At 34.7% G+C, this 13,301-nt stretch overlaps 1 protein-coding gene across 2 annotated transcripts in view; it reads right to left on the bottom strand.

Moving 5' to 3' along the window:
• Positions 1-1,487: 1,487 nt before the first annotated feature.
• Positions 1,488-13,301, bottom strand: part of KIAA1109 (KIAA1109 ortholog) — a 210,622-nt gene continuing 198,808 nt past the window's right edge. For both annotated transcript variants that reach the window (XM_025385484.1, XM_025385483.1), the window contains 6 exons: positions 10,985-11,236; positions 10,155-10,358; positions 8,251-8,445; positions 7,485-7,619; positions 4,373-4,538; positions 1,488-2,208 (listed from right to left, as the gene is read on the bottom strand). In XM_025385484.1, the coding sequence (XP_025241269.1) occupies positions 1,992-2,208; positions 4,373-4,538; positions 7,485-7,619; positions 8,251-8,445; positions 10,155-10,358; positions 10,985-11,236 (1,169 nt within the window). In that variant the 3' untranslated portion in view covers positions 1,488-1,991. The remainder of the gene's footprint in view (positions 2,209-4,372; positions 4,539-7,484; positions 7,620-8,250; positions 8,446-10,154; positions 10,359-10,984; positions 11,237-13,301) is intronic.

The following is a 13,301-nucleotide window of genomic DNA, read 5'->3' as shown; positions in this document are numbered from 1 at the left end:
GGATGTCACTTTTAATTAACCTGTCTTACACTGATGAACATTTGAATTGTTTCCAACCATTTATTACAAAGAATACTGCAACATTACTGCAACATACTCCCACAATACTGCACTATTGCAGAATACTGCAAATATACATGCTTGTATAATTATTTCACACACAGAAGTACTGTATGTATGTCCAGTAAAAATTATATGCCTGTTATTTTGATAGCTGTTACTTAATTGTCCTTCATGGGAGTTGTACCAATTTAGTTTCTCATCAGTAGTGCACAGATGTGCTAGTTTTCTCATAGCTTTGTCCAACAGAGTCATAGAGATTTTAAGTAGTTACAGATTTAATTTGTCCTTTTGCTTTTTATAACATTATCACAGTTAGTGCCAGAAATAGGGTAAGTTTATACTTGTTATTTTATAGGCACCAATTAAGAGATATGGGGGTGGGATTCAGAGATCAGACAGATGACAGCTACAATGGCCTAGCAGAAAGAATACAAAATTAGGACTGTTAACACTAGGGTTTTGGTTGTGTGACTAAGTTGCTGTGTGACATTAGACAGCAAGTCTTAATTCCCCTACTAACATTTACTAGATCTGTACCCTTGGCTGAGTACCTCAGCTCTTCTGGAGCTTTTAGTTGTTTAATCTGTTAGAGATAAAACTGTGTTACCTACCTAAGTGAAAGCTCTTGCTTTAGGTGTTTTGTAACTTTAGCTCTTCAATTCTACTGTTTACCCAATCTTTAAACTGGCCATACTGACTTTGCTAGATTTCAAGCCTGAGGTAATTATAGCTACCTTTGAATATTATTTTAGATCTTGCTATTTTAATTTTTTTTATACTTAACGTGTGTACATAATACATACATATGTAATATATAACATACATTATATATAACTTCATACACACAAAAAATACAAACGTGTAAGGAATATAGTATAACAAAAATTACTTGCTGTGAATTTACCATTAGCTTAAGGAAGAACAATACCTAATATTTCTCTTAGGTATTATTAATATACCTCTTGTGTGCCTGTCCCTAATTGCATCCTTCCTGAGCTAATTTTTTATAAACATAGTCATCTTTCCGTGTTCATGGGGGATTGGTTCCAGAACATCTGTAGATGCTGAAGTTCCTCATATAAAATTGTGTAGTATTTGAATATAACCTATGTACATTCTCCTGGATACTCTTTAAATCATCTGTAGATTATTTGCAATACCTAATACAATGCCTACACATCATTCATGTGGACTTAATGTAGTACTTCGTAAATACAAGTTTTGCTTTTTGGAATTTGGGTGGAATTTTTTTTTTCCTGAATATTTTCGATCTACAGTTGATTGAATCCACAGAGGTAGAACCTATGGCCCGATTCTAATATAGGTATAAATTATCTTCTATGAAAGCATCTGATCAGCTGTGACACGGGATGGGCATCTATTAATTATAAAAAGGAGAAAAAGATTCAAAAACGACTACAGACTTAAACCATTATTGTGACTTTATTACAATAGTTAACAATATTTTAGTGGTATACAATCATATCACAATTACTCAAGCTATATACAGACAGGTATTTATACAAGTCTACATTAAAAAAAAAAAGGAATTAATGACCTCCCCAAAATCACATTAGCAACAAGATTTTTTTCTAAAAGTTATGGCCAGTTACAAAAAAATTCACAGTTATTCTGCAAACATTTTAAAGATGCAGGAATTGTATTGCACATTATATAATTATAAACCATAACAAGATTTATATATTTTAATCTAGTTTTTCACAAAATTTACATTATCATGCAATACTTTACTGTACACAGAATGATGAGACTAGAATAAACTGGTTAACTTACAAACTTTTAATTTTAATAGCCACAAATTTAGAATTATTTTAAAGTTATATTTAAAATTATTATACTAAAAAACACTCCAGTGTAATAAAACTTAACAGACACAATCATAATTTGTTCAAAGATCAAATTACTTTTTAGTGTTCTTCTTTGTCTTTGCCTTTCTTTTCCTTTTCATCCTGTAGTGCAGTACCGAGCTTTTTGATAAGAACTGACAGAACCTTGTCCAGTGGATCCATGACTCCTCTTTGAAGCCATTTAGGAATAGTAGTCCTAGCATGATGAAAGCCCAATTTTTGAAGAATATAATCAACACCTACTGGATCAATCTTTCTTCCAGTCCAAGAAATTAACCTAAAATAAAAATTACAGTTATTATTAAGGAGTATAATAATGCCCTAGAGCACGGTTCTAATGGTAGGAAAAGAACATCACTAAGCCTCTGTAATATACTCAAGACAAAATATTTTCAGTAGGTACATTTGTATAATTGAGCCCATAATTCCTGGATTCACCATAATAATAGTATTCAAAAAATAATATATCTATGATTATCTTTGACAACCTAAACACAGCAGTAGTGTTTACTATATTTCATCCTGAATAATTTACTTTAGGCCTGTTATACAGTTATCTTAAACATATAAAAAGACATCTGGTTAATTTTAGTAGATTTCATAAGCATGTGGCATAATGGGAAAAAAAGGCTAAAATTTACTGAATGCTATGTGCTAAACATATTTGAAGGGAGAACCATTTTTTCCCTATTCTTGCTATTTCCTTATACGTGGAGAAACAGCTATTACTGAAACACTCCTGGCCACCTTCTGCCCCTGTATGGATGATTTATCCAATAGGCAGAGTTAACAGAGGAAGTAACAGTTCAGTACCCTCCTCCCTGTTGGGAGCCCTTCATTTTAGTCTGTTCCTTCATGCCACAGATTTTTCAGGAGCAAGCCGCTAAACAGATTAGCCCTAGAGTATATTCTGTGTTGTCTGTGGCTGAGTACATACATGGAACTGCTGATTGTACAACTCCTGCAACTCCCTATCCCGCCCTTCCCTGAAGTTCTGCATCGATGCCCTGCAGGTAGGACCAAACCCGAACTTTGTAGAAAGCTATTGTTGCCATATATCTAAACCACATTTTTTGTTATCAGCTTTATCCATATTAATCTCTCCCACTATTTCAACTGGTTCTGAACTCAGGGTGGGGGTTGGGGGTGATTAGGCATTTATCTCCTCAAACTCAAATAGTTATAAGCATTTTGCGTTAATTAACTCATTTAACCAGTGTAATGATCCTACAAGGTGGGTAATACCATTTTCCAAATTTTTCGTGAGTCAACTGAGGCAGAGAGAACAGAGGGGTCAGGTCTTTTGGCCTAGCTCAGTCAGCTACTATGCAAAAGAGCTGGGCTTACAGCCAGAGCTCTTAAACCATGCTACCACTACACCACATTACTTAACTAGTTACTCTTGATAGTTTGCTAAAAAAAGGAATATAGTAACTATTTTTATGCTCACTTGAAACAATTCATTTTGTATTCAATTTAAATATATTATTATTTAGATTTGCAAATAAAAAACAGATTTTACAGTTTTCTGCATTAGGACCTCTGCAGTATTTTAACAGTTAATATTTCTCATGGGTATATGCACTATTAGTACCAAAGTGTTTTGCTTATTTAGTTACAACCAATTATTTATTAACACACAAAGTCACTACTTTCTGCCTATACAAGAGTCCTCACTGCATAATGGAGATTTTATTTTGGAATTATTTTGTGACATAAATATGTCTGAATAAAAACCTTATCTAAATAAAATCTATATCATTTTGCGGAATGTTGTGCTGGGATGTAATGGATTTTTTTTAATACTGTTATTTCAGGATTCAGACAGTTACAGCAAAGCAGATGAGATGAAAGGAAAAAAAAACAGGAAGGTGACCATGACTCAATAAGGGAACCTTAATCTGATAGTGTTAAATTTGAGATTTTAGGCATGGTTTTATAATGCTTAGTATGCAAACAGAGGGGCACTGTGACCCTACAGGTTTTATTACAGTGTTATAACATATATCCAGCGAGAAATGAAAATAGTTCCTTAACAATTAAATATGACTTCTACTGCATCTTGTTGTACTAAGTAACAAAACAGTTTACAGTAGCTACCTCAAACCCTGAAAATAACATCTTGGTGAGAAGGTAAAAAACTAATGGCAAGAGTGGAAGGATAATTATTCTCATATTTTAGTGACTGACAGAATGTCACCCACTGGACAAACTCATCAGTGCTGAGCTATTCTCAGCGTTTGTACTTCATTCACCTTACCTAGAAACACAAAAGCAGAAAGCAGCAGCAAAGACAGCACACAGAAGCTATAGACATTACAGGAGACTAACTTCTGAATACATTTTTTGATAATCATATGTAACTTACATTATTCATAACTTTTCTCGTAGTAATCCTAATCCCTTAGCATATGGGTAAAATGTATATACTCATTACTTACCTAAGAGTAGGTTCTAGATGCCATGTATTGCACATAAAATCTCTCCAGTCCACAGTAGTGTAAGTGATGCTATCTTCTCTATCTTTATCAGAGGAATTGTCATCATGTATAATAATTGGACTTTTCTGTCCTGGTCGAGTAGATAAAATCCGAGGTGGAAAGATGGCTATAAGGAAAATTTAGATTAGTATTATACATTTATCTTAAATCACCATAAGAATTAGAACATCAGAATTGGTTTCATTTCTCATTTTATCTGTGACCTGGCCAAAGCCTCATTTAATTGCATTTCTTAAAAAAAAATAGTTTAAAATAAGCCATAAGTACCGATTATTGCTATTTCTTGGAGATAAACAGTGTCAACATTAATGATTAAAAAATGCTGAGATCATTGACTTGATAGCAAGCCTATGGCACTGAAATTGATAGCTGCAGGTTTCCTAAAGAATGGCTGTAGGCAGTTTTGTTTTTTGTTTTTTTTTTTTAACAGCTTTGAGATAGAATTCATACACCATACCATGCATTAATTTAAGCTGTGTAATTAATGGTTTTTGCATGTTAATGGCTAGATGTATATATATTTGAACAGTGGTACTAAAGAGGTTTTTATGTAAGCAAGCTTTTCACCTTAAGACAAGTCTTTTAATTGGCTATAATAATTAAATATAAAGTGGAATCTGAGACATAGGTATTAGAGTGGTGCAAAAGTAATTGCAGTTTTTGCCATTAATACTTTCATATGATCTTATTTAATGAATACAGCTTTCCTCTTAGGGCATTAGTTTCAGTACACAAACTGGATGTAAAATAATTGATTGATTAGATAATACATGTTATGTAGCTCTGGTTATAACTTGATTGGGAATAAGCCTCAAAATGAAGCTGTAGTAACCCACTACATAAGAACACAGATGCCCTGTTCAGTTGAGGCCTGCTCAGTTGCTGGGTCTTTATTACTGGTGCTGGTTACAGTGCTGCAGTTTATTTTGATGTTCTCTAAATATGTTGATTCTGGTATAGTCTGACATGCTGTTAAGAATTTTCTCAGGGCCGGGCGCGGTGGCTCAAGCCTGTAATCCCAGCACTTTGGGAGGCCGAGGCGGGTGGATCACGAGGTCAGGAGATCGAGACCATCCTGGCTAACATGGTGAAACCCCGTCTCTACTAAAAATACAAAAAACTAGCCGGGCGTGGTGGCGGGCGCCTGTAGTCCCAGCTACTCGGAGGCTGAGGCGGGAGAATGGCGTGAACCCGGGAGGTGGAGCTTGCAGTGAGCCGAGATCGCGCCACTGCACTCCAGCCTGGGCGACAGAGCAAGACTCCGTCTCAAAAAAAAAAAAAAAAAAAAAAAAAGAATTTTCTCAGGTATGTTTTGAGTATTTGGCCAAAACGAATTGCTTGTTGTTTGTAATAACTTTATTTATAATTGAAATCCTCACAGATATATTTTGTTATTGTAAAATCCACCCCCTTTTCCCATTGAAATGTTTTATAACAGTTTATATTAAAACAGTCTTTTTGTTGTTGTTTTTTAGAAATACACATCGTTTGTGGCAGACCAAGATCAACACACTATTTCATAAAATGACAAATGTTTCACATCATACCCAAGAGAAACAAATTTGTCAGGTTTTCAAATATAGGTAGACTAGAAAATAATTCTGAACTTCACAGGTTTATCTTGAATCTATTTTTTTCTACATTAAGTTTAAATATTAAGGCACAAAAACGAAAGGATTACCAGTGACTGGCATCTGTTGGGGCTGTATGTGAAGATTTTATCTACTTATATATAAGATTGCCCATTATACAGTTTCTGTCATTTTACTTGAAGTTTCTACTGAGGTCATATGGATTTCTACCAGCCATCATTATTGATTTTACTCTCTCACTGAATTTTGGGCACATCTCGATTGAATATTAATAAAACAGCATTTCAATGTATGCTATGCTACCTTTGTACTCTTTCAACATGGTCGTTTGATAATTTTTATTTTTAAAATATCTTCAGGACAAATTCTATATTTTTTCCTCATGAAGAAAATGAAACAGTATTATAGTGTGACTTGAACAAATTACATTTATTCCAAGCTATTTATCAGGAAGCACATCTCTGATTTTACCATTGTATATTTATAACGGTGCAATAAATATTTATTGAATGAATAAATGACTATATATTTTGTAAGCATTCCAAATCATTACATTTCAAACTACCTCATTCTTTTCAACAGTTACAGAGTACTATAATATATTAGCTAATTCCATATATTACGGTTGCCATACTTTTTTTTTTTTGAGACAGGATCTTACTCTGTCACTCAGGCTGGAGTGTGGTGGTACGATTATGGCTCACAGCTCACTGTAGCCTTGAACTCCCAGGATCAATTGGTCCTCCCACCTCACAGCCTCCCAAGTAGCTGGGGACTACAGGTGTATGCCACCACACCTGGCTAATTTTTGTGTTTTTTGTAGAAATGGGGTCTCATTTTGTTGCCTAGGCTGGTCTCAAAGCCCTGGGCTCAAGCAATCCATCCTCCTCGGCATCTCAAAGTGCTGGTATTATAGACATGAGCCACTGCCCCCAGTCACCATACATTTCTTCATGGGTAAACATTAAGTTACCAGTGTGTAAACCAGTATTAGCAAGCTCATGAACCCAAATACCACCACTGAGATTTAAATAATTTATGTATTAAAAAGAAAAGGTTTTCTGCATTCCAAACATTTATCAGCTTAATTCAGTTTTCACAATTAGGTAAATAACTCATACTTCTTTATTATGTAGTTGTTTCTTTAGTCATTTCACTTTGATTTGCAGTATTTCCTCACATTTTCCTATTTTTCAAGAATCTCCTATAAGGTCTAACTGAAAATGTACATAAGATAATGTATACAGAAACACTTTGTAAAGTATAAAACACCATTGGCGCTGTATATATAGCAAGTACTCAGAAAGTCTGTGATAGTGTTACTAACGCTATTTACTGATATCTTCAACTCACAGAAGGAGATATATTCCACTCATTTTCTCATTAGACCATAACAATTCATGTAAATGGCACTGACAGCTGCCATTCCTGCAGCCTGAAAGAAAGAGTATTCCACCCACCTTTTTCTTTTTCTTTAAGATAAGCTGACACTAAATCATGAAGAAACATGATGAGCTCAGCATCCATAGTCACACAAATGTGGTCAGTGAACTCTGTCACCACACTACATTCTACTTTTGGCTTCAGGTTGGCATCTGCAATAATATGGTAAAAGATTTAATAAAATGAGTCATCTTCTTCCCATTAATAAGGATTTACATAGGTCTGCATAAATGCATCCACATGAAATGCAACTGTAAAGAAATGAGTAATATCTGTATGTGATTCATAGGATGATGATAGTTTGTTAAGTACTTTCCTAGTACAGATTGAGTATCCCTTATCCAATTATGCTTGGGATCAGATGCCTTTCAAATTTTGGATTCTGGAATATTTGCATTATACTTACTGGTTTTAGAATTCCAATCCAAAAATCTGAAATCCTCCAATGAGCATTTCCTGTGAGTGTCATGTCAGTGTTCAAAATATTTTGGATTTTAGGACATTTCAGATTTTTGGATTGGGGTGCTCAACCTATATATGCCATTTATTCCTCATAATAGTCCTATAAATGAAGTCCAATTATTCTTCATTTTACTGAGAGAGAAGTATAAGTTCATTAAATAATTTTCCAGAGGTCATATAGCTGATAAGAAAATAAATCAGCTTTGCCTAGAAAATCAATTTCATTAGATATTAATATTTTAAAAAATCCATGGGAAGAAAGCAGTAGTTTGAAGTGCCTTTGGAATTTTCTTATTAACTTTCAATTGTTTTTCTACATACCCTGTAATGAAGGCTCCTGTGGTTCTTGAACATGAATGGATTTAAAGTCAAGCTGCATCCTTGGTAATGCAAAGATAGTCTCTGTTTCATGGTTGTAGCTAGAACCTCCTCTGAATCCACTCAACAAACTAGAATTCTTCACAGTAGTGCTATTCTCAGTGTTGTTAGCATCAACATTACGAAGTAGATTTAGCTCTACATGCATAATGATAGAGAGTCAAATTAAAATCATAGGCCACTATAATATACAGAACTATTATTTCAAAAGTTGGAAAGAATCACATTATATATAGAGATATAGATACACTACATATATATGTATTCAGATATATACATAGATATATATGTATATATACACACATATATATGTATATAGATATATGTAGTATATCAATATCAGTATCTCACGGTTGTCAAGACCAAAGCTTTATAATGGGATTTGTATAAACCGAATACATTCTAGCTTTGGTTTCTGGGATTTTAAAATGAGTATTATTCTTAACTGAATTCATGTCTGAAGTTGGAATTTCACTAATCCCAAAAGGCTCCATAGATTGAACACTTCACTCTTACAGAATTTGAGATTAAATAGGATCCTGGTCTTGAAATCAGGTAGAAGTACTGATTTTCCCCAACATATGTGCTATGATTAAACTATAGATCTTAGTTTTATAAAGATCTTTTATAGATCTTAGAATTATAATTATTTTTCTTCAGACAGCAGTTCATTATGCTAATAGATGCTTTAGAACACTCCAGCCATAAAGATCCCCCTTCCCCCAAATCCCTGTTTGGAAGGTAAAATAGTCAATACAGGCATAATCTTCTGATTCACTTTCTTATTCTCCTTTGTTCTAGGAACATTTTTAACAGTCTCTATTCAATCTGTGAGATGGCCTATTCCATGGTAACTGTTCTCATGGGGCCTAATCATCATCTTTTCCGTTTTGAAAAAAGGTCATTTTTAGCTGGGCATGGTGGCTCTTGCCTGTAATCCCAGCACTTTGGGAGGCTGAGGCAGGTGTATCACGAGGTCAGGAGTTTGAGACCAGCCTGACCAACATGGTGAAACCCTGTCTCTACTAAAACTACAAAAATTAGCCAGGTGGGGTGGCACACACCTGTAATCCCAGCTACTCAGGAGGCTGAGGCAGGAGAATCGCTTGAACCTGGGAGATGGAGGTTGCAGTGAGCCAAGATCCAGCCTGGGCAACAGAGCAAGACTCCGTCTCAAATAAAAAGAAAAAAGGTCATTTTTATGTAACACACTGAAAAGTCTCATCACCTCTCACTCTAGTCAGCTTTCCAATACACAGAGATAATTGGTAAAAGCAATACTATAAACCCAAATCCCAAAAGCACCACAAAATAAGTTATCATGACCACACTATCACAAGACTGTTGTATCTAATCAAATGAAAAAAAAAAGAAACAAAAAACCAACAACAACTATCAAAAGCACTTTCTTTTAAACTTACAACTTGATAGAATCATAATATTTGGTTTCATTCTGTTCTAGCTATCTGAACTTTAAGTTTGTGGTATTCCACTATTTAGTTGTTTAACAACCTCCCCAAACCTCCATTTTTTAGCATTACTAGGAAAATATTTTTCCAGAATCATTTCCTAAATATTTTCTAAAATATTTCTCAATGTAATAAACTTAATTTCAAAGCCAATTTTATTTAGAATGTTTTCAATTACATCTAAAATAATTTGAGTCCATGAGATGCCGCATTACCAGGGTGGTATTAAATAATTATTACTTGTGTCAGCCAGCAAGATTAAAATGAAAATTGTTTAAGGAAATGAAAACACCGTCTCCATTTAAATTCTAAACACAGTCAACAGAAGCCAAAATGGAAAAAACAAAATAAATCTCTCTAAAGACTCAAAATTTTAACCTTCATTCCTTGTGGCTGTAACATAATTGAACCATTCTTTCACACTTGCTACTCCATGGGGTGGATTTTCATGGCGACGCCTTGTTATCTTGGTTATTGTTGCCATAGGACTTTCCAAAGCACCACATGGTTTGGTAACCATAGTATTATGACCCAGATGAAAATCTAGTGTTTGTACAATATATGTAGAATGATCACTGGAGCCTAGAACAAAATAAAAATACTTTTTAAAGTAATAAACCATATTTAGATTCAAGATGATAACTGTGGCCTCAGAGCTATAAATTCAGTTGTCATATATAGGAAGGCTATAAAAACGAAGAATAAATGAGGATTAAAACCAAATAATTCTTCTATTAGTGGTAACTGGATTTGTCCCTAGTTAGATGAAGAGCATCAAACATTTTTTTCCCTCATAATGTAGAAACCACCAAGTGGAAAAGTAAAGCTCAAAGGAAATGGGTTTATCACTGTAGAGATAAAAGCACAGCCTTGCCTATATATTTTATAAGACAGTCTTGACTGGCAAATAATTTCCACACTACCACGATGTTGCCTTCACTTCATGTTTTTATAAGATTACAGTAACTATTACCATGACTATGTTTAGCCACAGCAGCAGAAACTTTAATTGCCTAAGAAACATGGAGTAAGATGGCAAGTTCAGAAATTAACACGTTCCAGACATTATAAATATTGACTCACTGGCAGTGAACTCCTTAACATGTCAGATACATGAGAACAATCAGAGATGGACTTCAGAAATATAATTGTCATTTATAGTCATAACAAGATAGGAGAAAGTAAAAGCTAGAAATGCGTCAGTTTACCATCTTCCCAGATTTTCTGAGCTTCAGTCCAAAAAGCAATATTTGGTTCTTCTAAATGAAAAAGGGCCCAAGATTTTGAACGGAAATTTGGACCATGAAAACATGCCAGAGTCATATGATTTCCATGTAAGCTCATTGATCCTCCAAATTGCATTCCATCTTCTGGTAATGGAATCTGAAATAAGGATATGTGGCATCCTGATACCACCTTCAATACTCCAGGCCAGTGTCGATGATGTGCTGCATCAAGCACTGCAAGAAAACCACAAAACACATAACCTGAAGTGCCTAATGAGTACCCTTGAATAGGGTAGAGTGAGGCAGCAAGTGGCTACTTTCTACAGTCTCAGGTAAGGGATGAAAACAGTGTCCAGTGCCTGTTTAACATTAAGCAAATAGCTAATAAAGAGACATTCTAGGAAAAGACGCTGCATGAGGATGGATATAGCTAAGGAAAGCAGTAACTTGCTAAAAATAATTTAAACTAATATATCTGAGGCTGGGTGCAGTGGCTCACGCCTGTAATCCCAGCACTTTTGGAAACCGTAGCGGGTGGTTCACTTGAGCTCAGGAGTTCAAGACCAGCCTGACCAACATGGTGAAACCCTGTCTCTACTAAAAATACCAAAATTAGCTGGGTGCAGTGGTGCACGCCTGTAGTCCCAGCTACTTGGGAGGCTGAGGCAGGAGAATTGCTTGAACCCAGGAGATTGAGGTTGCAGTGAGCTGAGATCATGCCACTGCACTCCAGACTGGGTGACAGAGTGAGAACCTGTCTCCAAAAAAAAAAAAAAAAAAAACAGGAAAGAAAAAAAAAACAAAACCTAATATGTCTGTAATGATTAATGTGTCACAAAGTACCTGCATGAAATTTTATGTAATTTCTTATTATAACTGTGTAAACTAGATATTTCATCTTGACTGATTTCAAGTGAAGAAGCAGAAGAACAAAGAAGTTAAGTGAACCAGTAACTGGAAGACCTAGAAATCAAATGCATACCCCCTTATTTTAAGTACTGCTTTTAAACTCTTATATTCCTTTGCTACTCAAAGCAAGGTCAGAGGGCCAGCAGAATCAGCATCACCTGGGAGTTTGTGAGAAATGCTAACTCTTAAGTCCACCTGTGCCTACTATATCAAAATCTATATTTCAGTAACATCTCCAGGGGTTTCAGATGCATGTTAAAGTTTGAGAAGCACTAATCAAACATACAAGGTATATTTTCCATTTTTTCCAATAACGTTCCTTTTGGCTGTTTTCCATACCTCTCACCCATAATCCAACCAAAGATCATGAATTGCATTCAGCTATTATGTTTTCCTTTGAACAATTCCTAAGCCTTTATGTTTGTTTTTTTGTGACGAGGAGTTGTTTTGAAGAATCCAGGCATTTTGCAGAACATCCCTCAATTTTTATATGCCTAATATAAATTCTAGTGTAAAGGAAATACATGGACTAGAGGAAAAACATAAATGACAACACAGGAAGTAACTGAAAAAGATTTAGAAGGTAGAGCATTCTTTAGGACAGTTAGCTACATCTCCTCAACAAGTCAATTCATATAAAAAATGAACTGTGCTAAATTAAAAGAAGGCAAAGGAACATAACCACATTTAACCTGTGATCTTGGATTGAATAAACTGGTTTGGACAAAACCATTATAGAGGACATTTTTAGATCAATCATGGAAATCAATGTGTTTTGAAAGCTAAAGGAGATAATTAGCAAAATGGAAAGTTGGAGATTGTTGACATACAAAATGGTATGAATTTTGATATTTTCTTAAAATGTACACATATATACAGATACATAGAAAAATATCTGGAGGTATATGCTCTAAGGTGTTCACAGTGATGTCAGAGTGGAACATGATTGTTTTATTTTTTGCTTCTCTTGTGTATTCTAGTTTCTTTTCAATGTACACATATTACTTCTGTGATAATAAAGTTATTAAAAAGCTATCCTCATTCTGACTGCTTCTCACCACTTACACCTCTGTCATCCTAGTGAAAGCCATCATTTCTTGCCTGGACTCTTGCAATGGCTTCCTTACAATAATGATGTAAATATGTATGTAACAATGGTAACTATTGCAGTGGTTTCCTTCCATTCTTAACTGCCTATAGTCTGTTCTTCACACAGTAGCCAGAGTGAGCTTTAAAAGGGAGTATTTTTTAAAAAGGTAAATCAGATATCAGATCTGTTTAAAACTCTCTGCTAGCTAACCATCATATTAAAAATCTTATCTGGGGTATACCTCTGTGAATTCATATCCAGCATTTTCGTACTTGCTCATTTCTGTTCCAGCCACAGTGG

Source organism: Theropithecus gelada, chromosome 5 (assembly GCF_003255815.1).
Source record: "Theropithecus gelada isolate Dixy chromosome 5, Tgel_1.0, whole genome shotgun sequence".
In the NCBI taxonomy this organism is placed as follows: domain Eukaryota; kingdom Metazoa; phylum Chordata; class Mammalia; order Primates; family Cercopithecidae; genus Theropithecus; species Theropithecus gelada.
The sequence above is the reverse complement of the archived record's forward strand: the minus strand, read 5'-3'. Positions and strand labels throughout refer to the sequence as shown.